The sequence below is a fragment of the Oreochromis niloticus genome, linkage group LG3 (genome assembly GCF_001858045.2).
Source record: "Oreochromis niloticus isolate F11D_XX linkage group LG3, O_niloticus_UMD_NMBU, whole genome shotgun sequence".
In the NCBI taxonomy this organism is placed as follows: Eukaryota; Metazoa; Chordata; class Actinopteri; order Cichliformes; family Cichlidae; genus Oreochromis; species Oreochromis niloticus.
Window position 1 is genome coordinate 30,435,840 of NC_031967.2, and position 22,489 is coordinate 30,458,328.

The window sequence follows — 22,489 nt, forward strand, 5'->3', positions numbered from 1 at the left end:
TCTCAAGTTCCAGTTATTTTTCGACTTATTAGTTACAAATCATTTTCTTTCAGTTTTAACTTAATCAGTCAACATTTCAAGTCGTTTTCTCATTCTTTTAGTTACTTTTTAAAGAACTTACAGTTATATTCTCAATAATAACTCTAAATTTTAATTTATTTTAAAGGGTTTTTTCTCAGTAGGTTCAGCTTGTAAATCAATATTTTAGAACTACCTAAATCAACATTTTGAGATAATAACGTGTTTTTTTAAAAAAAAATTACTTATGGATATTAATAGACGTAGTCACCGTAGACTTTCATTATTTTTTATTATTATTATTTTTAGATTTAGTTTTGGCTTAGAGTAATTGTAATGTAAATGTACAGAATGACCACAGACTGTATATAAAAGATGGAACTAGCCACTATAATATCAGTCGCAGCAATGTTACAAAAACAATTTAGTGAATTTGTTACATTTATGTTGTAAAAAAAAGTTACATTTCATAAAGTCTCACCGTGACATTAGTGCTTGTGTGGTTAATTAGTGAACCACACAAGCACTAAGTGAACACACAGCAATGCTGTCACAACATTGGTGTTGCAAACTTATCAAATTATGACCAAATGCAGTTGCTTTATGTAATGTGCTTCTAGGCTAAGTATTTTCTACAGCTGCCTATTTTTGGGACACCTTTCCCATAAATAAATGAGGTATTTAAGACCAAAAAAAACCCTCCTTTATTTACAACCACACATCTGTTATCAAGGGAGAAAGAATCCATGGAAACTGTTTACTGCACTAACATGCTACATGTAAACATGCGTTTTAACTTGAACACTTTAAATGACATCTGTACGAAGAACCTGGAAATCATTTTTGACCAGGAGATGTTCTTCAATGTACATATTAAACATCACATTGTACTGATAGTTCTCTAAAAAATATCCAGTTAATCGAAAACACTGCAGTGGGAGCCCATGTGTTTACACACAACTGCAGCAGATGGCTCCCCCTCCCCGAGCCTGTTCTGCCAGAGGGTATTCCTGTTAAAAGGGAGTTTTTCGTTCCCACTGTCACCAAATGCTTGCTTGGGGGGGGTGTCACTTGACTGTCTGGGTTTTCTCCAAAATACTGTAGTGTCGTTAGCTTAGAATATAAAACACATTGAGGAAGGATATTTTTTGCGGCTGATAGCCTTGCGATGTATAAACAGACATAATTACATAGTCACTTCTCGTGAACGAGGTGGGATTGTAAGTTTGCAGATTCCCAGCCAAGGCAGGGGATGCGTGAACGCGGCACAGTTGTGAGATCAGCTGATTTTTTACGCTGCCATTTTGTCCAGCACAGGAGCGAGCAGTCAGTCAGTCAGTGAGTGCGCAAAGAGAAACCACTGGCGAGACTTTCCACACGGCGGCACCGGGCGGAACTGTCGGTAAGAAAAATTAAAAAATAAAAAAGAACAACGGGAGCCAGTAATGTGGTGACGGCAGACGGAGGGAAGCACCAAACTGAGCCGGAGGACCGTGAAGGGAAACAGGCGAGCTAAGGGAGCTGTCAGGGAGTTTTTCTTTCTTTCTTTTATTTTTTTTTAACTCAGCGGCTCCGCCGGCTCGGCTCCCCGGTCACAGACCACAGGAACCCGCTCTCTCTCTACCCGCCGCCTGGCTGGCTGGCTGGCTTTAGCTAACCCTGCTAGCATCTCGGCTAACACCCACCGCCGCTCCTCGCGTCTCCTCTCACCGTGGGAAGCTGCAACTGTCCCGGCTGTCAGTGTCACACCGTCCTCCTCTGAACTTCAAACAATGCGCTGCTCCTGTCCGAGAGACTTTTTACGCCCAAGGGACGATTTAACGCACACTTCGCCAAGCGACCAGTGATAGCTGAGCTGTGGTCCAAGCTAACAAGTTGACGTGGAAGAGCAACTCTATTTTTTTAAACTGTTTTCCAAGCTGTGATTTCACCAGGATTACTTTCCCTCTCTGCCCAGCCCGAGTTGGACTTGACTTTTTGGTGACTCCGGGTTACAAAGCAGCCAGATAGCTATGTTTATTTGTGGCCAGAAAGTAATTTCAAGTGTTTGCGGATTCCACAGTGGGACTCTCTCTTGGTTCGAGTACTGCAACGGAAACATTAGCTAACACAGACTGGCTCGTGTTGTGTTTACTGCTTAGATAGATAGACGGAACAAACAGTTGCCAAACATTTTTTTTGTTTTATTTTTAAATTCAGATTGTAGTTAAACGGATTGTTCTTGTACCTGTAGTGAGCTGACATTGCTGCACAGGTTGTGTGGAAGACAGTGTGTGTCTGAGTGTGTGCGTGTGTGTGCGATCCCTGCTCTCTGTTACCTCCACTTGACAGTGAAGTCACGTTGAGTTGATCCATTGATCGGATCGTTATTGTACTATTTTCGCTGATTGAAGGGGGGGAAAGAAAAAAGTCGGAGCGATGTCGGGCCAATCTATCACGGATCGGATCACAGCAGCTCAGCACAGCATGACCGGGTCGGCTATCAGCAAGGCTGTGTGCAAAGCCACCACGCATGAAGTGAGCGGACCGAAGAAGAAGCACCTTGACTGTGAGTACACCCCGCTCCACACATCATTCCCTCCCCTTGTATCTGTCCTCTTCTTCACTGTAACCTGGCTGTGGTTGGACAGTCCAGTCCAATCAGCTAAATTAGACAGCAAATCGTGTTTTTCTGTCACATATGTGTATGACTGTAATTGCTGGTGCTCCTATTAAAGATCCAGAAAGTTTCAAGTCAAAATCCCAGGCTTCACAGTGGTCGAAACCCTCATTTTTTTCTACTCTTGGCTCTCTATGACATCACTGAGAGATAATATTCCTAATATGGGCTTCTCTGGAATGAGCACCTCCTGCCCCACCCTCCACCAATGAAACCTGAAGCCCTACAAGCTGCATTTCCTTCAGTGGGCACTTGATGCTGGCTCCATAGACCCCCATGTTAAAATGCCCAACTTTACAGTAAAAATAAATAAGTGTTGTAGTTTACATATTTGCCAGGGACCATGGAGAGCTTTCACGCTCTTAAAGGTCACTGCTTACATCACACGGTGACAGTGCACTTATGCTCGCCATATAGCTCTTCTGTACAGCAAAACTTTCAAGGTTAGAAAAACTGAGAGGTGCACAACTGGCTAAAACGACACCAAAATGCGGCTTGTGTCATAGCGGGACATCACATCCGCTGGAGCCGAGCTGCTGGTCGCAAGAGCGAGATTGTCGACTATAATGGACCCCTTAAGTCGTCCCCCTCAAAGCTGTATGCTCAGCCGCAGTGCCACTAATTAAAATCACCGAATCAGATTGTTTGAACCCATTTGTGCTGTTGGTGCCTTTATAATTGTGATGGCAGTAACCAAAACGCCAACATTGAGGCTTGAAACTTGCAAGTTGAACACCATTGGGTGACTTCAAAGCGGCTACATTGGTCTTTTTTACTGACTGTGGATCAAACCTTCAGTTTGTGAGAAGCAGCCAATCAGAGTAAAGTTGGCGGTTAAAGAGAGAGGAGGTAAAACGGCTTGATTTAGCATGATTTTGAATGGTCAGTTATGCAAAGCTGCCCTATATTCATGTGATTTCCAAAGCACAGAACTGTGCGTATATGTTACCTGGTGACTGCAGCAAAGGAGTGACTGAGGTGTAGATTTAATTGGGTTCATGTCCTCAGGAATAGAGAGGAGGCATCACAGCCAGCAGATGAAACGGTCTCTAGATGTCCCTGCTGTTTTTTGAAATGTGTCATTCTTGATTTGTTCAGTCAGTCTCTCAGGGATTCAAACTAAAGTTGGGAGAACATCTGAACATCAAGTCAGCTCACTGTTTTAGATGATGTGTCACTCTGGAAGGTGTTGAAAAGTTTACTCTCGACTTTTTGGCCAACCTTTTTCATAAAATTCACCCACGCCGCTGACTTCTGAGACACTATGCTGCTTAGTTTGGAGTCGACTCTGACTGAAACCTTAAATAGATTAGACCTGGCACTCTGTTAGGTTAGGCGAGTACAAAGCTGTGAAGAAAAAAAATTCACAGCTTGTCTCATCTTCCTGTCGCCAAAAATAATAGATCAGTCCTGAAAGATTGGACAAGTAGACTCTCGTCTACAGTTCTGTGTAAAATGAGTTCTTAAAACTCAGAGATGCTAAGTTTTACTATCAAAAATGGGGATACACTGATACATCAGATAACTGTTAACTGATTTCAGCTCATCATCAAGCACAGTTTACTGATGTCAGCGGGTGATGGCTTTCTTTGTCGCATAAATTGTGGGCATAACTTTAGGCATGGGTGGAAAATCGATTCAGCACAGTGTTTCAATATTGTATTGATACAGGAACACCAAATATCAATATTTTATTAAATAAATCCAAATAAATAAATTAAAATATTCTGGGAATACTACTCTACTCTACTAACAAGACCCATCGCACTTCCCTCCTGAAATAAGTTCAGCCAAGGCATCAAACACATTTTGCTTGGCAGAGTATATGAATACCAACTTGACCCCATTCAATTGTAGACTGATATCGGGGTCTGTTTCTCTATTAGTTAAATGTTCTGTGTGGAAAACTGCTGGAAGAATTTCAAACACACTATGTACTTTCATGAAGAATAGCTTTTGTTTCCAGAGAGGGTAAAAAATAAGAAAACTCATAAAAATAAGGTCCATGTTGATGTTGGCCAAGATTTTCACAGTTGGTGTGTCCCGAACCTAAAATGCCAAACAAACCATAGAATTGTCACATTTCAGGACCTTAGACCTGGATGTTTGAGTTTTGTTGCTTGAAAATGGGTGAGAATGATCGAATGAGAAATAAAAGCGCAAAAAAAAAAAGTTAACTGTTTCCCTATGATAGCAAGAATTCCTTAGCTATCTTAACTATAATCACTTCCCGTCTGTTCTGGAGAACCACCAAATGCCTTTTTTATGAAAAGCTTTGTTAGTTTGTTTGTTTTTTTGTTTTTGTTTTTATCATGTTAGAATATTTCAGGCTTCTTGAGCTCCCTAAACCGCATTTAAGAGCTTAAAACCACAGATCTGTCAGGGTCAGGGCAAGGTCAGTTTGAAAAGAGGTGGTGTTTGAGTTGGGCACTGCACCCAACATTGGTTATGGATAGACACTTAAAACAAGAAGTTGGGGTTAGGTCAAGCTGTTGGGTTGGCTTTAAATGCCATTGTTGGTTAGGGTTGGACACCACACCCAATGTGTTGAAGGTCAGGTTAAACTGTTGGGTCACATGTAATTGAGTTTCATAAGCTAGGTTTGGATACAAAACCCAAGGTGGTTGGGCTTAGGTTCAGAGTCGGCAGCAGACCATTTAAACTGGAGGGGCAACCAACTTTAAACAGGAGAGTGTTTGACTTAAACCTCTTTGCTGTTCCAACCAAAAACAGCCATATACACTAAATATATACTCATAGAGAAACGTAGCCACCCAAAATGATAAAAGCTCCAACCAGTCAGGGCAGATGGTTGCCCGTCCTTGAGCCTGCTTCTGGAGTAAGGTTCTTCCTGTTAAAAGGGAGTTTTACCTTCCTTTGGTCACCAAATTGTTGGCGTTTACTCTGTTTTATTTTAGTGTCTTTGTGATTTGGTGTTATATAAATACAACTTTATCTGTTAGATTGTAGAGAAAAAGCAGTAGAAAAACAGGACACATTTTCTCTGTAGGTGCAAAGGTGGATCAATGAACCCATTACACTCTAACATAGCTTGGTGTGAGTGCACAATCCTCAGTACATTTCCATTTGTTTTGCAGTTTCTCACCTCAGACGTTTATAATTATGATAATCTGATGTGCACCTCCCTAGAAATGTAACTACAGGTCTGCTCTATGCAGCTCACCGCTATTGTGAGTGGCCTGTTCAGCACAGTCGATTCCTCATGTGCATTTCTGGCTACTTTTTTTGTAGTTTTTAAATGTATCAGTGAGAGAATAACAATCAATACAAAGGTAATGATCATAGCATCAGTATGATGCATAAATGTCGCCAAATTCTTGGAGGGAGATTGCTGAAACTGTTTGGAGGGAAGTGAGGGAATGTACAAGAAAGTGGAAAAACTAGGGGGGCGTAACATAGGGAATACGTCTGTATGTTATACAAAGATTGCTCACAAGAGTCCAATTCAGTGCTTAGACATCATAGGGTTAAATTGAGATGCCATTTGGCTTTTGTGCTTGTCAAAATTTAAACAGTAATCGTCTAAATGGTTAGTGCGAACATTTTTGTCAGCTGACTAATCATGCCAGCACCTGTTCTTATTTGTGAAGCTCTAATCAGCCAATACATTACTTCAATCAAAGGCATCTGGTGTTTTGGGGTCTGGCGCCGATACGCAGCTCTTGTAGCCAGTTCCTTTAGTACGGACTTCAAGAAGAGTCGCAGACAGAGATAACACAGCAAGTGATAGAAGTCCCGAGGTCCCAGAAGGATGCATTGTGGTTATCTTGTTTTCAAGGAGAGCCTAAATCACTCAAATGCCTCACAGATCATGGGAGAAACATGACATTTCTTCATATGGTAGCTTTGATGGCCTTTATTTGTTGGGAAATCCCCTCACAGACACTTTCAGGTGCAGCAGCGCAGAGCACATTGTACTCCCATCGCCTTTTAGGTTAGTAATTGATTCCTGACTGTCACTTATGTCCTAACTTGGTCATAAAGACTGAATGACCATGTTTCATTGCCAGTGGCATCCCTCAAATTAAACCTGAGTCATGTCGAAGGTGGCTGTGATGCAAATGTGCCATCATAAAAGAGCGAAAAAAGGAATAGATGGAATGAAAATAAGACTGAGTCACACGTGGGCATATGTGCAGCGCCGTGTTAGACATTACTGAGACTAAATGTGCTGAAGGTTTGTTTCTGGGAACTGCCTTTGTCGGCTGTGGGATGCACATGTTTGATTGATGTTTCAGCTCAGCTGCCTCACATCCGTCAACTCCGCCTCCTCCTCGCTCACAAGACTCAGCTGCTGACGTTTGAGGAAAAAGACGTGCATTGTCTCTGTTCCTTTGTGAACCTGGCTGGACTTTAATAGCCAATAAGCCACGTCAAGCTTAATCATTGTAGATATTGATTTCTTTGTGAGAGCAACAACCTCGGTGCCGTTGGGGGAAGGGGCAATCAGTGAGCAGTGCATTGCATGGTATTTGTCCTTCTGATGATTTTTAACACGAAGGTAACATGCAGTGTTGTCAGGCTGTTAACTTCATTGTGTTGCTGGTATGAAGGAAGGGCAGCCAGCAGGCAGGAATAAAAGGCAGGCTATCTGTTTGTCATTCAGTCTGGCAGGTAGTCAATTTGTGAGTCGGTTAGCAAGAATGTGAGGCTGGCAGGGAGTGTATTCGATCACTACTCAGTCAACTAGTCAGCCAGCTTATTCAACTATCCAGTAAAGCAGTAAATACTGGATTGTCTGCCTGTAGGTGAGCCCCATTCATGCTGTTATGCTTTCCCTTGTTATACTGTTACAACAAGGGAGGCTCCTATCAAACATAACCAGAGATTTAAATACAGAGGTCAGCTTATATGAAGGTAATGACTGTGAGCCAAAAACCTGTGTTAAATGCTCGATTTCAGACCCTCTGTATAGCTCTGTATGATGACCGAGAAGGCAGGCCCTTTTATAGAAAAGACTGGGTTTGCATGAGAAGTTAGTGAGGGTGGTCTCTGCCTATGCAGCTACCCTTGGAAAAACCTTGAAACTATTCTAATGGTTGTCAAGCCACGTCTTGGTGGTCTATGTTATTGGTATGTGCTGAGGTGTCAAAGGTCATTATTAAGAGTTTTGGGGAGGTCGTCTGTATGGAGGAAAGGGAAGATGGCTTTTTTAAAAGGCAAGCTAAAACAGCCTTGGTATAACACATAAGGATTATTCAAAGCTACTCTAGAGTCCAAGAAGTGAGCTGGTGTGCCTGGAGCCTCTCTCAGCTGCCATAGGGCTGGAGGTTGGGGCATGTTGGAAAGTCTGTTAGAGACAGACGGAAGATTGATGGATAGATTGATGGATGTTTATGACTTACTAAGTCTTTATAATACAGTAATATAGATGCACTATTTTTGGTTTCCGCTGTACTGGGAAATGTCAGCAGCAGCAGCGATAGATAACACGTCGGCTGTGTTGAGCAGTGCTTCACTGTCAGCTGAAGGCCTGGTGGCAGGAGACTGAAGTAACGTGTCTAAAACAGACAGAAACACTGTTAGAAACTTTACATTATTTTTAGTCCTGAATAGATTCTCCCCACACTGCCAACAAAATGTGTCGGTAATGGGACTCCTGGGTACGCTGAATTGAAATATCACCAAACAAACCTCCTAAACAGTATAATTTGTGAGGATAATACCCGACAAGTCTTACATTGCATGATTATGTATTGGCTTAGGAGTGTAACTATGATCCGGACATTTGGATTCACGCTGAGATCAAACAAGCTTGAAATGAAATTTGTGTCATAATCTCAACTGGAAGTTTTAATCTGCTTTTGTTGTCTGTGGTGGTTACACAAATAACCCAGGCTCCATGATGCTTAGCCAGGCCTCACTGATGCAGTCTCTGTTTATTACTGGGGCTTTAGTTTATGGTTGCACTCCAGTGCCATAGCCGTTTGGGTACTGAGGTTTCATGCAGGTCTTTAAAGCTAATGAGAATCTGTAGTGGAGTTTACTTGTCTAAAGACTGCTGGCTCATTCTGTGAAAAAAAAAAAAAAATCAACAGGTCCCTTCTTACCTGAACCCCTCAGAAGTGGCTTAGGTTTTGGTATAGTATTATAATTAATGTAAATATTTTACCTGTAAACTGGTAAAATAAAGTACATGGATTTGGGTTGAAATTTTTTAAGATGCCTGTTTTTAATCTCTTGTATCTACTTTAATACATGACGCATGATATCTTAGCAATGAAAGATACATTTAAGCTTTGTTTTAAAAACTGCAACCAAAAAGATCAGCCACCCCTAGTTGGTGGAACAAGTAGTAAACAGTAGTAAGTAAACCGATAAAAATCCAGGGGACCACTGCTTGTTTCTAAATATCAAATTGGGGTCGTTTGCAGACTGGGACACTTTGAGTGGGTAGAACTGGATGCAGAGCTTAAATGCGTTTTCCAAGGTTTAACCCAACCTTATCTAATATGAGGAAGTGGTAAATGGACTGCTTCCTATATCAAATATCTGTGGTATCAGAGGTCAGGTTTTCTGAAAATAACGCGATAGCTTGAAGATGATGTCACCAATGATTTGATAGTTAAATCTAGTAAAAATCTTGGATACGTTCGAATATCTGTGCTCTTGACCTCAAGGTCAGTGTCAGAGGTCATGTTTCCTGAATATCTTGTAAATGCAATAACTGAAGAAGCTACCTAGAATTTTTAAATTGATGAGGCTGAGGGGTAGCACTGGTAGAAACCAATATTTGTTTATTTATTTATTTTTAATATGGTATGACCCTGCTACATTTACAAAGTCTGAAGATCTTGGGCCTTGGAGAGTTATTAAATAACTGACATTTTCTGCAGCAGGGTGCTAATATAATGTCAGTTTGTCACTTAAGCTGGCACATTAATGATGCATTCAGGAGGCAGAGGTAAAATGCAGGTTATGTCAGAATCTAGAGACAGTTGCTACCAGTCTGAACTGGTCCAGCAGCTAACATTTCCATAAATTAGGGAATTGTTTGCCTACAGAGCCGCTTATCTGTGGTCAGAGGACAACCTGGACACCAAAGCACAGGTTAGACTGTGCTGCTGCTGAGTTTTAGTTTGTTTTTTTTCTTTCAGCATCTCTATTTCTGACACAGTCAGGGCCCCTTACTTCTGCATGCACACAAACACACCACCATCATTTTCTATTGCTCTCCTCTTGGCACAAATTCACCGCAAGCAGCTGTGACTGTCTGACAGCAAGCTGTGAATGATCTCACAGGCATATTTGCATCTAGACCCAATAACCGAATAACCCTGGCAGATGCCTTTCAGAGCTGCCAGCGGCGGGCGCGTAAGGGGTTCATGAGGGCTGCCGCGAAGCCGTGACATTCACGCGCCACTGGCAAAAATAAGTGCCGTTTTAAAGCCATTTAGTGTCATGATTGGGACTGTCCACCTCAATTAACCCCGGCGTGTGAGTCAGCGGCAAAAATGACGAGCTCGTCCCCATCAGGGCTGAAAAAGCTCTTCTATTTATGGAGATTATTGTCATAAAAATCAGTGAGGGAGGGTCAGAGCATGTTGGGAAAGTGTCTGTTTCCCCTGGCACACCTGCTTGCAGTTTGCATGTTGTCAAGTTGAGAGATGCTGTTTGTTGACTCCGGCCTCTCTAAGCAGACTGCCACACTCGGGAGGTTGTTTTTTTTCACCGCCTCTTTTTCTCATCATTGAGATTGTTTTGCAATCTTATAGCTGTCAGGAAGAAGTTGTGACATTTAAACTGAAGTCTAGTTTCCCGTTCACTACTGTTCTGTTGTCATGGCAGCAAACCAGCCAACTGGCATGTGTTAAATGGACTTTAGTTGACAGGGGAAGTTGGATGGCGAAATTGACCGTCGACTCAGTAGCTCTGCTGTTTTTACGACCTTTGTTTATGCAGTTGAGTGTTTGGGTGTTTGTTTTCTTAAGTCCCCGGTTAAGGTGATGGATCATCCAACTACTGTAAATAAATTAAAAAAAAACAGAGTGGGGGAACTACTTTGTGTGTTTGTGATTTATTTACTTTAATGGATGTTGGTGGTGTGGGCCTCCAGAACTCTCACACCCTGACGTCACAGTCACATAAGTGAAGGTGTGCATGACATAGCAGTGCCTGCCTGCTCTAGCTCTTATCTCATGCCCAGACAGTGAACCACCTCTGGACCATCTGCCTGTTTTCTATGTTGTTGCTCTGTTGTTGTTTTTGAAGGTTGACAGGAAAAGGTGATTGAACCATGGTAGGGTGATTCAGAGACCTCGAGGTCTACAGAAGTCTTATTAGCAGATGTTGGTGGAAATAAAAGTAAGGAGATAAAAATATTATGTCTGACTACAGGTTCAGTGCAAACGTGATGAAGACCTGTCCTAGACAAGAAGAGGTGTCAAGAAGACCTCATGATGCACCTTAAAATTGCCATGCTTTTTTGGATGAATTACTTTCCAGCAACATCTAATACCCTGTCTTTCTATAGTTTGTAATGATATGTTAGTATAGAAGCTCAGAGATTCAGATTAAACAATAATTTGAAAACATGAGACCTTATGGAAAGGGAAAGAAAAACCACTGTGCAATGTCTTTTCTTCTATTTTTGACTTTGTCTCCTTCTACATCGGCGCTGACGTGGCGGTATTGTCTGCGTGGTGACACCTATCATTCAGGAGAATACTGGAGCCGCTTCCAGCGCCTTAATGGCAAGCATAAATAGAAGTGGCTGTGTGATATACTGGGGCCTTCAAGACAAGGCCTTTAAGTGGTGCATTAAAATCATTTTGCTTCAGATTTTCATCTGACCACTTTAAGCTTGTGTTAATAATTAAATTAAAGGATGAATTTTGCTGGACAAACCTCCCCCCCAACACACACACACACACACACACATTCCTCTGGGTCTAAGAGTCATTTTTGGGTATAGCCTGTGGGGTTTCTCCAAACAGTGCCAGTAATGTTTGCTGAGTCTCTGATGGTCAGCGCTGCTGCTGGAGTTGCGTCATTACACTGAAACATTTTGTTCCAGCACATGTAAGACTTTTATTTATTTACTTAGATTTTTTATAGCTCTTTTTGCTTATTTTCTTGAGTCTTTTTATTGGAGAGAAGAGTTTAATTCTGTGTCTAACAGTGCGGCAGTGCTAATCTAAAGCTGCTCTGTGGCCACACACGGATGCAGAGATTGACAGCATAGCGCCTTATTGGGTGTCTGCCCACATGGATGTGTTGACTCATGTTTGGAGGCTTGTGCAGTCTGTGCCGTCGTAGGCAGCTGACCTGAGCATTTACTGGAAGTTTCTCCCTTTTATCCTATGATAGCAGTTCCAAAGGTTGCCCCTGGCTTGCCAGAGTGGCAGGTACATGGTCGCCAGAAAATGACCATTTGGCCTGTATGCTCGTGTCGTCCTTGCCTCCTGCCCTGCCTGCATTTGTACCATCCCACATGCCTTTTTAGATTCTTGGTCAGCATATCCTGTTATTGAGTCCATTTTCAGACCTTTCTGCTCAGTAGCAGCCAAGTTTATGGTAGCTTAATACAACATGCCACATCATATTTTTTATTTTATTTTTTTAGCCGGCTGGCTGAGCTGCCGGCCCACATGTCCTTTTACATCATGTTGCGTCGGGCCATTTTTAGCCAAACCTTAAAACTGGGTTACGCTTACATGACAAATTGATGTGGCGCTAGAGCAGTCCTGCACACCAGTGCTTTGACTCGCTTTGTCTGGGCAACAGTGTTGTTTCTCCAGGTTTGTTTAGGAGGCAAACAAAGGTCTTGTGGGCGCTGAGTTATTAAGCTCCGGTTTATGTGGTTTGTGTTTCCGCCTCCAGCGAGTTGGTGCTCATTCAAACTTTATGACTCCACATCAGACAGCAGCTCGCAGGTCACCTTGAGTGCTCTCTCATGTGTGCTGGAATATGTTTACAGGTGTAATTTTAAGGTGTAATCCTCTATTTTAAATTAAAAGCCTATAAAAATGTGTGTTTAATGTATAAAAATGTCTGTATTCCACAAACTAATAATACAGTACTTTTGATAAACCGCTTAACTTAATTTTTAGACTTTAAGTTAGCTTTAAGTCATAATTGATTTCCAATGCACCGTGGTTTACAGAGGCTGAGAATCTTACCATTGTCCAAAAACCTATGGGTCTAGCTGTATACACATATAATTTCCTAATATATATTAATGTATTTCAGCATAAACAGGCCTTTTAACTTGGAAATAACTAAACAATTAAATAAAATAATTATGAAAAGTTGTACAAAACGGAGTTGGGGGAGCTCTGCTGTAAACGTAGAGCTATTACCTTCTTCTCTTCAAGAAATGGGAAATAATCAAATCATCAGGTACCTGCAGAAAATGAGGCTTTTATCATTAGCCAATTCATAAGGCGTCTTCAAAACAGCGCAGCATTGCTGCTTTCTGCTCAAAACCCAAAGGATCTTGCCAAAACCTACTCTTGCCAAACAGGAGGTGGAGCCTAAATTGCTCCAACTGTAACAGAGTTGGGTTGTTCAATATGTTGTTTGATTCATAGAGTTTCAAACCTGTGTGGTAAAACTGGGATCTTGTTTAAAAACTCTCAGCGGTTAAGGACTTCACTGCAGTTTTGGACTTTGTAGAGAATCCAGTGGGCTGAGTGGGACCCTCCGTCAGAGGATACGCATCAGAGAGGGTTTGATGTCATGTCAGCTTCAAAAAACCAAAATGGTAGTCTACTGTTTTTTGACAGCCTGGTCAGCTATGGACTGCATGAAAGAGAGACTTTAAATGCCTGCAACACTCCCTCTTTTCTATATTGCTGCATCCCAGGGTGCACAGGAGCTGCTGGTGACTCAGCAGGTGTTGAAATAATATGAAAGGCAATGAGTGCTAATCAGTGTAAAGGAACAGCCAGTCTTAAGTGACTTATTGTGGAGAGCCAGTGCAATGTGTGCTTGCTGTAGAAGAAAAGACGACAGACTGCAGTGCAGGCAGAGGTTGTGAGCACGTCTGGCGTGAAGCTTTGAAACTGTTTCTAAATACGTCGGCTGGAGGATTCTTGCACTTTATTTTTCCTCATGCGGGAGGGAGAAAAAAATCAGTTTGAGTTTAGCGATCAGTATATTTGCTGTTTAATTTTAATTCCTCGCGTGGCGTGCCCTTCTTTGTCGCCCTGTCACTCCGTCCCCGTCTGGTCTTTACTCTTCTGCGTTCTCATTACACAGAGTACACACACGGAGCAACTCGTTTCCATCCACTGAACCCCATCAAAGAAAGTATTCAGAGTTGAAAAAAAGAAAGTCTGGGGACATTAAAGGACACAGAAAGGCCAGTTTATTTCCTGCTATTTGCTTTTCATTGATTCCAGCCCTGATTAGACCCGCTGCTGGGTGTAGCTGGTGGTGGGTAAGTAGGGAGGGGGGCCTGCTTCTTAAGTGATTGCGAGGTGAGTCTAATGCTATCTAAACAGAGCGGGAAAACCCCTCCCTGGCTGCAGAGCGGAGATAGGCTCAGTTTAGACTAGCAGCCAGGAAAACCGGCTTACTGCTGACTGCTGTCTGGATACGTCCATTTCGAGCCAAGCACAGGGGAGTGCACGTGATATGAAGCGCCGAGTGTGTGCAGGAGACATGCTGCACAGTCAGTGAACTCGCACAATCAGGTAGTGATACTGAAGCACAGTCAACAGGAGCTTGCATTACCGATTGTGCTCAGAGGAGAAGCCTTTTTTAAAATATTATAAAGAGTAATATTTAATTCAGGATTGATTAAATATTTGCCATATGACTTAAAGCCTTAATTGGCTTTAAATTAGCAGGCTATATTTCATGACCATACTCATGTTATTGCAGGAAAATCCCCATGGAGTTCATTTTCTTTTAGTTTTCTCCCTCATCTCATTTTCTTGGTGTGAAACTAACCAGATTAGCCTCATCTTCAGCTTTTTGACTATTCAGTTGCACCTTTTTTTTGGTCCCTTAACGAACAAAAAAAAAAAAGGAAACAAGTTCCCTGAGCACATGGACAAGTAGATGTCCTGTACCCAAAAGGATTAAACAATACATTTATATTAACAATGGACCAAATAACTCCGTATGATATTGAGTAGTGACAAACTGCTCTGTGGGACATTCTCATAGTTTCCTGCCGTAAAACATCAATGTTTTTATTCAATTCTTTATTTATTAAGCCAATACAAGGTGGAAAATGGACCCAACTGACCGGGCCCAAATATCTTTCAGGAAACTGTGAACTCCAAATTGGCTAAAAGTGGAGGAGATAAATTACTTTTACACTGGACGTATGAAAACATCCATATTTAGCTGTGCTTTTGCTTAAAGTAGTTGGGTGGTTTCAAACATCTCTAAAAACTCAACTAAATCACGAAACGTTTCTCCAGCTGAAAACTCTACATCCACATGAACACTATCACGCGTCTGGGAGTTAAATAATGTCAGTGTTGTTTTACCTCAGACACACAGCTAGAAGCTGCTCCGGGTCAATCGGCTCTCTGAAATTATTTCTCCACCTCCTCAGTTGTGGTCCCAACTCTACCAACAAGAGCTCAAACTGCTGTACTGACACCCTGAAATATGTACTAAAGTGGCCGTGATGCAGCTTAAACTCCTCGATCAAACCATGGCATTCTACCTGCTGCTGCCATTTGTGAGAATTGAATGAACAAAGAGCCTCAGCTTCTTCCTTTTCTTTATTTAGAAACATCAGGACCAGCTTATCATGGCTTAATGTCAACTTCATGTTATGTTTTGGGGTTTTTTTAAACAATGCGATTTTTTTTGAGGATGAATTTTCTGCAAAACTGAACGCCTTTGCTGTGTGTATATAGGTTGCACAGCAAGTTTGATTTTTCGCAATTCGTTCAGTGTGCAACAGCCTTAAATATGACATGTATTTCTGTTAGGTCAACTAAATGGCAGAATACAAAGGTATTACCCTCACATTGCTCATTATCTGGTACCTGTCGATACTCCTCTGGAAGTTCTCGCAATGCAAAGAAAAGACACAATCGTTTGGTTTAGCCTTTGTTTTTCAGGGAGCATTAAATGCATGAGTTGGAGTTGAGCGTCCTGCTCAAGGGAAACCTTTGCCTGCACAAATCCAATGCACTGTAGCATTCATGTTGAACGCTGACAGGTTTAGTGTGTTAGGTAATGGTAGCACATGGTTTGAAACGGGCTTTGTCTGCCTGTGCGTGTTGTTTGGGAACATTCAGTGCTTCTGTTCCCGTCCCGTTCTGATGTCAGGTTATTTTTAGCCGTGTTCTCTCAGGAGCCTTTGGCTGGGTTCAACTGCTTAGTTTGCCTTCCCTGCTCTACCTGTGTGCATGTACATCTATCCGCATGCCCGCCGCCGTTCACTCCGTCGGCATCGCTCCTTTATTCCTGACACAAACCGGCAGACACCCCCTCCTCCCCAGACGATTGTGCGCAGACGTTCTCTCAGAGACGTGCACGCACAGAGACTTCAAACCTATTCACTTGACAAGATTTCCCGAATCCCCCCCATGAAAACAGTGCAGCTGGAGAAAAGCAGGGAGTTTGTCTCAGTTGCTTTTTCAGTCTATCTATCTTTCTCTGTGTGCCTGTGTGACAGGGGCACAAAGGAGAGGGGGAAACTGCTCTTATTTAAGACCTCAAGGGGAGAATTAAAGCTCCAGAACCACAGCTAGTCTATTAATAGACAGACTTCTGGTGGCACTCTGTCTTAGTTTCTACCCTTCACTTAATTCGCTACTCCTCTTCTGCCATGCTACCTCTGCCTCAGCTTGTCCATTTTACCTTGTCCTGTATTGATGTGAATCTTTTTGATTTTTCAATTCAGAAACTATCTCGGTTAAAACGTAGAATCATGTTTTAATGTCAATGTGTCAAACGTATGGTCTCCAGGCCAGAGGGGTCCAAACTGATCCAGAGTGCATCACGAACGGTGTAAGATCATTTACTAGATCATTTAATGAGAGTGGATGTCCAAATGGGTTTTAATCCTAGTCAGTCCTCCTTTCTGGCAAAGATATCGCCAGTGAGTCTGAGTCTTTCTTTGATTCACTGCCGATCGTAAGAAAACTGAGATCCACTGTTAAAACTGCACTTAATATTCCTGGGAAGTCTCAGGCTGGGAACCCTTAGCCATCCAGAATTTACTTCTTTACACTGAAAGCAAAGGAAAAGAATTTGGAGGTGATTATTTATTGGGTATTTTTTGAAATCGTTTTATGGGCTCAACACACTTTAGATCAAACTGGGCTCCCACGTGGCCCATTAACTGAAATGAGTTTGACATCCGTGGTGTGAGATTTAACACACAGCTCTTAAAAATCTGGCCAGAAATCTCAGACGGTAGTGAAAAATTCTTCAGTTCAAGACACTGGATTGTTCACTTCACAGCCACATAGACAGCAGCAAATATTTACTCTTGAGAAGCTGGAGAAAGAAACTATTTGGCATGTAGCTTCAAATATGTCTGTGAATAGGAAAAATAATGACTGGAATTGGTTAAATCTTCACAAATCCCAGCCTGATCCTGATTTTCCTGTATTCAGTAAAACGTGCTGTCAGGTAATGTTTTTTCAAAAGGAACATTTTTAAAACTTTCTGACTCTTTGTTCACTAGTTCTGTGTTTGGCTGGGGTCAGTGTTACTACTGGTAGCGTGAGGCGATATTTGGACCCTACAGAGATTGCACAGGTAGTCCCAACTCTTCCAGGATGGCACATCAATACATGCCATTGCAAGTGGGTTTGCGGTGTCTCCCAGCACAGTCTCAAATGCATGGAGGAGATTCCAGGAGAGTCTAGGAGAGCAGATACTGGTCCTTAAACCATCAGCAGGACCAGTATCTGCTCCTATGTGCAAGGAGGAACAGGTTGCGCACCAGCAGGAAACTGGTGTGAATGTCTCTGGCCAAACAATCAAAAATATACTTCATGTGAGTGGACAGGGAGCCCGATGTCCTCTACTGGGCCCCATGCTCACTGCCCAGCACTGATTTGCCATAGAACAAGTTAAATTTTGGATAAATGGACTAGCCTGTAATATCAATTTTTTACTTTGATTTTCAAAGTGTTTTTAAATTCAGCTGTATGCAGTTTGATCCTTTTCATTTCCATCGAACAATATGGCAGTTCATTCCTAACACATCTAACACAGTACTCAGTCCACAGACACACAGATATCCAGCACTGAGGTCTGATGCGTTGTCTAAATGTTTGTTTTTTCTTAGGTGTAAAATTCCAAACTGTTTTCTTGTTCGGTCAAACAGTTGCACACTCATCGCAATACGTGTTGTACCAGTAGATAGAGGTGCAGGATTAGGACGTCACAAGTCCATTGTGTCTTCATGAGTTGCTTAGCTCACTAAAAAATGTTGTTTAAACAGTAATAAGACGTACAGCACCTGATGAGCTTTAGTCTTGCTGCCTCTGTTTCTGATTTGCATTAGACATTACACAGAGGAGAGGGGCGGGGGCGGCTCTCTCACATGCTGCAGCACACCACGGACTCTGCTCTTAATGATAACAGAGGAAAGCTAAACATTCAAAAGACTTCACAAGAGTTGATACCGACAGCAGTCGATCCCACAAGTGCATCAAGTCCCTTGTACTGCATTTCTAAAGAGGATTTATTGATGGAGTCGGGTTGTTTTTAGCTCCTGTCCTCTTTAATCTTGGTGATATTAAATGTATTATATGTTTCAACATCAGGCAGAATTACTCTTTTGTCCAAATTTTTAAAGTAATTTTTAAGACGTCGTATCATTTTAACATGGTGTAAACTGAACTGAAGTCTCCTGACATTTTCTGCATCTCTAACGCAGCGGTGCGAGAATAAAAAGGGACGTGTTGCTCGTAAACAGAAGCCGATAACTACCATGAACAGTCATTTTTGTGCTGCTGTACGCGCACACTGAGTCACATCACTGTTTTATTCTCTTACGGCGAAAACATAAATGCAGATCAATGGTGTAACATCTGCTGCTTGATTGGCTACATTGCCCGTAAAGTGATCAATCATAGAAAGAATTGAAAGCGACAGAGAGCCTCTGGTGATAAAGGAGAAGCTTTGTTTCCTCCGTCGACAGTACAAAACAACATTGCCATTTTCACACTGAACCACTCTTCAGAGCGTTTCCAAAAAGCCTTCTTAGAGGTTTTAAAAAGTGCTGTCTTAGTATGACTGTAAATCTGGAAAGGAAAGAGATGCGTTTTCAAATTTAGCAGGCTTTCAATTCTTCACACCTCTCTTTTTTCCTTTTCCTCCTCCTATCAGGGGGGATTTGAGGGGGAAGAAAGGTGGAGGGAGGGGTGTTCGGGGAATCTTCTTTTGAGGCAACACCTCTCGACAGTCCCTAACACAAAGACAGACAGAGAGGGGAGAAGGAGATTACAAGTACATGCCAGACAAGGTGCTGATTCTGCTGAGTGTTAATCTTTAACAGATTGGGGGCTGCACTCCTCCCGGTGCCTTCAGTGTCGGGCTTTTCATGTGCATGGTTTCTGCTAATGTGCATGTCCTTCTCTTACTCGGTACCCGCGCAGGTCCGGCAAGGTCATTCGGCTCTTTGGCAGTGCTCCTGTTTTTAGTTAGCAGTGGTATTAAACCTCAGTAATCTCAGTTCCCTGTGGATTGACTAGAACTGAGGGGTTGGGAGGATTGTTCTTGAACCTCATGGCTAATTCTTGGGCCTTCAGGTTCAGCTTATACACTGGTCCTTGAGAAAATAGTGAATTTGTACTGATGGCAGAAGAGGTGATGCTCTGTCATGTAGTTGACAGAGTTGGGCAGGTTTCTCCATAGTGCACATGTCCTATTATCCCACAAGATCATCAAAAGCAAGGAAAAATGTTTTTTACCTTGATTGGGAAGCTACTGGCGACAATCGTTGATCCTTGAGGTTGTCATCATAAAGGAATTCAAAATGTTAAGTCTTATGACAGGACAGAAAAATAAAGGTCCATCCATCCATCCATCCATTTCATTACCACTTATACTGTTCAGCAGGGGTGCTGTAGCCTAACCTATATTTCTGCATAAAGCTGGCTGGTGGATTTGAACCCAGGAACTTCATGCCCTGAGGCAGTGTTACCAAACTCTGCACCACTGTTCCACACAAAAAAAGCAAGCCGTTTTATCATTTCTGAGTTTTAATTTGGCTATTCACAGAGAGACCATCTGCAGCCTGATTAGAACTAGTGTCTATAACAGCGGATCGTTGAAGTGGACTATTAAACTCATCTCCAATTCATTATTTTTATTTTTGGACTGCTCAGAAAGCCGAGCCTTAATGACGAAAAAGCATTTTTAAAAGCACTCGTAGGCAGAGAAGTGGATTAAAGTTTGTGATGAAAGAAGCTGGGTGCATGTGCACAGCTAGAGCCAGGAGACGGAAAGCTGCATATGGAGCAGCGTGAAGCTGTAGCTTTGGACTTAATTGGACATACAGTGACCTTTTTATTATTTTAAATTATGCCCATGTTTGTTGTGACCATCCACCACTATAACTGTGGGTGTTTCTATTTATACTATGGAAAAATAAGTGTTCACTTAGGAGTGATATTCTGCTTACAGAATACTTTGGCACTGAGAAACTAAGTAAAGCAAATAACAGTTGCTGTAGCAACTTCCGGGAATTAAGACTGGTAGCACGGCATTGTTTTTTCTGGTTACACAGGCAGTCATGTGTCCCATCTAAGTAGGGATGGGTACCGGGTTCTGACATAAATGGTAGTAACCAGACCGAAAAGCAGCGCACATTTCGGTGCTTTATTTTTCCTGAGCCAATTCTAGCCAATCATTTTACGTTTCCGAGGATAGTAGGCGGGGCCAGGTACGTACGTTCTTTTAGAGCAGAGCTACAGATTAAAAATGCCCAAGGCGAAGCGGTCAAAAGTCTGGCTGTACTTCGCAGCAAAAGATGCAAACTCAGCAGCCTGCAACAAGTGCTTTAAGGTGATACTGTGATACTGTCAAAGGAGGTAACACCTCAAATCTGATGAAACACCTGGCGACGCATAGCGTTTTTTTTAAAGCTGAGAAATGCGCCGTATTTGATAGCTTGCTGCGAGACCCCACACCGTGCACATCTACTGCGGGTGTGGTGCCTGTTATCGGACCCGGAGTTGGCAACATCCCCCAAGAACCCAAAGAGTAGAGTCCTGGCCCCTAGCCCTGTCAGCGTAGCAGAAATGATGACAGATGATGATGGCAGCAGCAGCCGTTCTTCTCTGCGTGAGTAGCTTCATGTTGTTCGTGTGTAATTTACGTTGAGTAGGCTAACCACGTTATTACATTAATGCATGTAAGGTGAACTAGCAAACACTGTCGTAGTTACATGCGGCTGTCTTCTTGTTTGATGGCAGATACTCCCTTCACCCTGGCCAAAAAGGCTAAAATGACCAAAGAAAAAGTGGAAAACAGTTAAACATGAGAGGTTTTTGGACAAAGTTTGTGTTTTTTTTCCATTGTTTAAGCACTGCTTCCAGCCAAGAGTGAGACCATATATGCCCTATAGCTGCAGAAAAGGCTAACATTGTTATCTTTCTACAAAAAAACAGCTGAACATGAGAGGTTTTGTGACCAATTTTGTGTTCTCCATTCTTTAAGCACCGGTTTGAGCACCGTTTAAGCACCGGCACCGTTTCAAAAGTACTGGTTTGGCACCGGTATCGGATAAAACCTAAACGATACCCATCCCTACATCTAAGTAATTTAATACAGCTATGTGTGAACTTACTCGCCTTTTCTTCATAACAATCGGAGCCAAACGCTTAAAATCTCCTCTGTGGATTTGTCCAGATAGATCCTCCTCAGGAATTCCAGCTATGTGAACCTGACCTGCCCTCTGGGGTCTCCGAAGGGACTTGAATGTGGAGAGACCGAGTGTGTCAGGCATACAGAGCAAGGCGCTGATGTCCCATCGTGTCCGACAGAAGCGTATAAAATGTCAGAACAGGGTCGAGAAGCCGGATGTAGAATGTGTTTGACGCATTTGCTTTAAAAAGGCCAGGAAATGGCAAAATACCAGATATCATCCTGGGGTTCTCATGCTGTGCTAGTGATGGTAACATACCAGCACCACTCTCAGGATTTAGTTATTTATGCAGAAACAATATAATTTTGATAATTTTTAAACTAGTCTTTTTTTTTTTTAAATGTATAACTTGTTGTACAAATAACACGTTACAGATCAGGTACACTAAATTAAAACTGGAGCACCAACCTTCTTACAACGAGAGCTGTTGTTTGAGATGCATTTTTAAAAGGTAAGAAGGTAAAAAAAAACCAAGTCAGATGTTATCAGTACGTGTTTCAACTGCTCGCTAAGCACTTGCGGGAGTTATTTGAAGCCTACGAGACCCATGTGACTGAATTCGGAACCCCCGCTGACACGACTCTGACTCACTCAAGGACTTTGTGTCCAACTAGGGAAAAGTCGATGATTACAACAAATATTTTCACATTCTTCAACCAATTGCGAGTAGTTGCGGCAACAAACTGATTGCCCAGAGGTGTGATTGCTTTTGGTTGGAAGGCATAGGTTGCATCCCACCAGGTGACCTATCTCCAAAAAATCACAGATGAACTGTGACAGATTGGTGAAGCTTTGCAAAAACCCCTGCCGTCAAATTTATAAACCCAGACAGCAGCGATCAGTCTGCATCTTTGGCTTAGTAAACTCGACGCAGCTCATTGCCTGCTGGTTGTATTTTAGTTATATTACTATATGAGGCAATGTTGCTGAGTACTTGTCATTTTGCAGCTAAATTGCCAACGTCAGTTTCTGAATTTCATCAAATT

At 42.3% G+C, this 22,489-nt stretch overlaps 1 protein-coding gene across 6 annotated transcripts in view; it reads left to right on the forward strand.

Annotated features, from left to right (window-relative positions):
* The first annotated feature begins 1,266 nt into the window (after positions 1–1,266).
* The window catches only part of si:ch211-200p22.4 (phosphatidylinositol-binding clathrin assembly protein), a 107,717-nt gene continuing 86,494 nt past the window's right edge, over positions 1,267–22,489 (forward strand). For 3 of the 6 annotated variants that reach the window (XM_025905620.1, XM_025905618.1, XM_025905619.1), the window contains exon 1: positions 1,307–2,566. In XM_025905620.1, coding sequence (XP_025761405.1) covers positions 2,437–2,566 — 130 coding nt within the window. In that variant the 5' untranslated portion in view covers positions 1,307–2,436. Of the gene's footprint in view, positions 2,567–22,489 lie in introns of all 6 variants that reach the window. The other 3 variants (XM_025905616.1, XM_013276733.3, XM_025905617.1) reach the window with 2 other exon arrangements.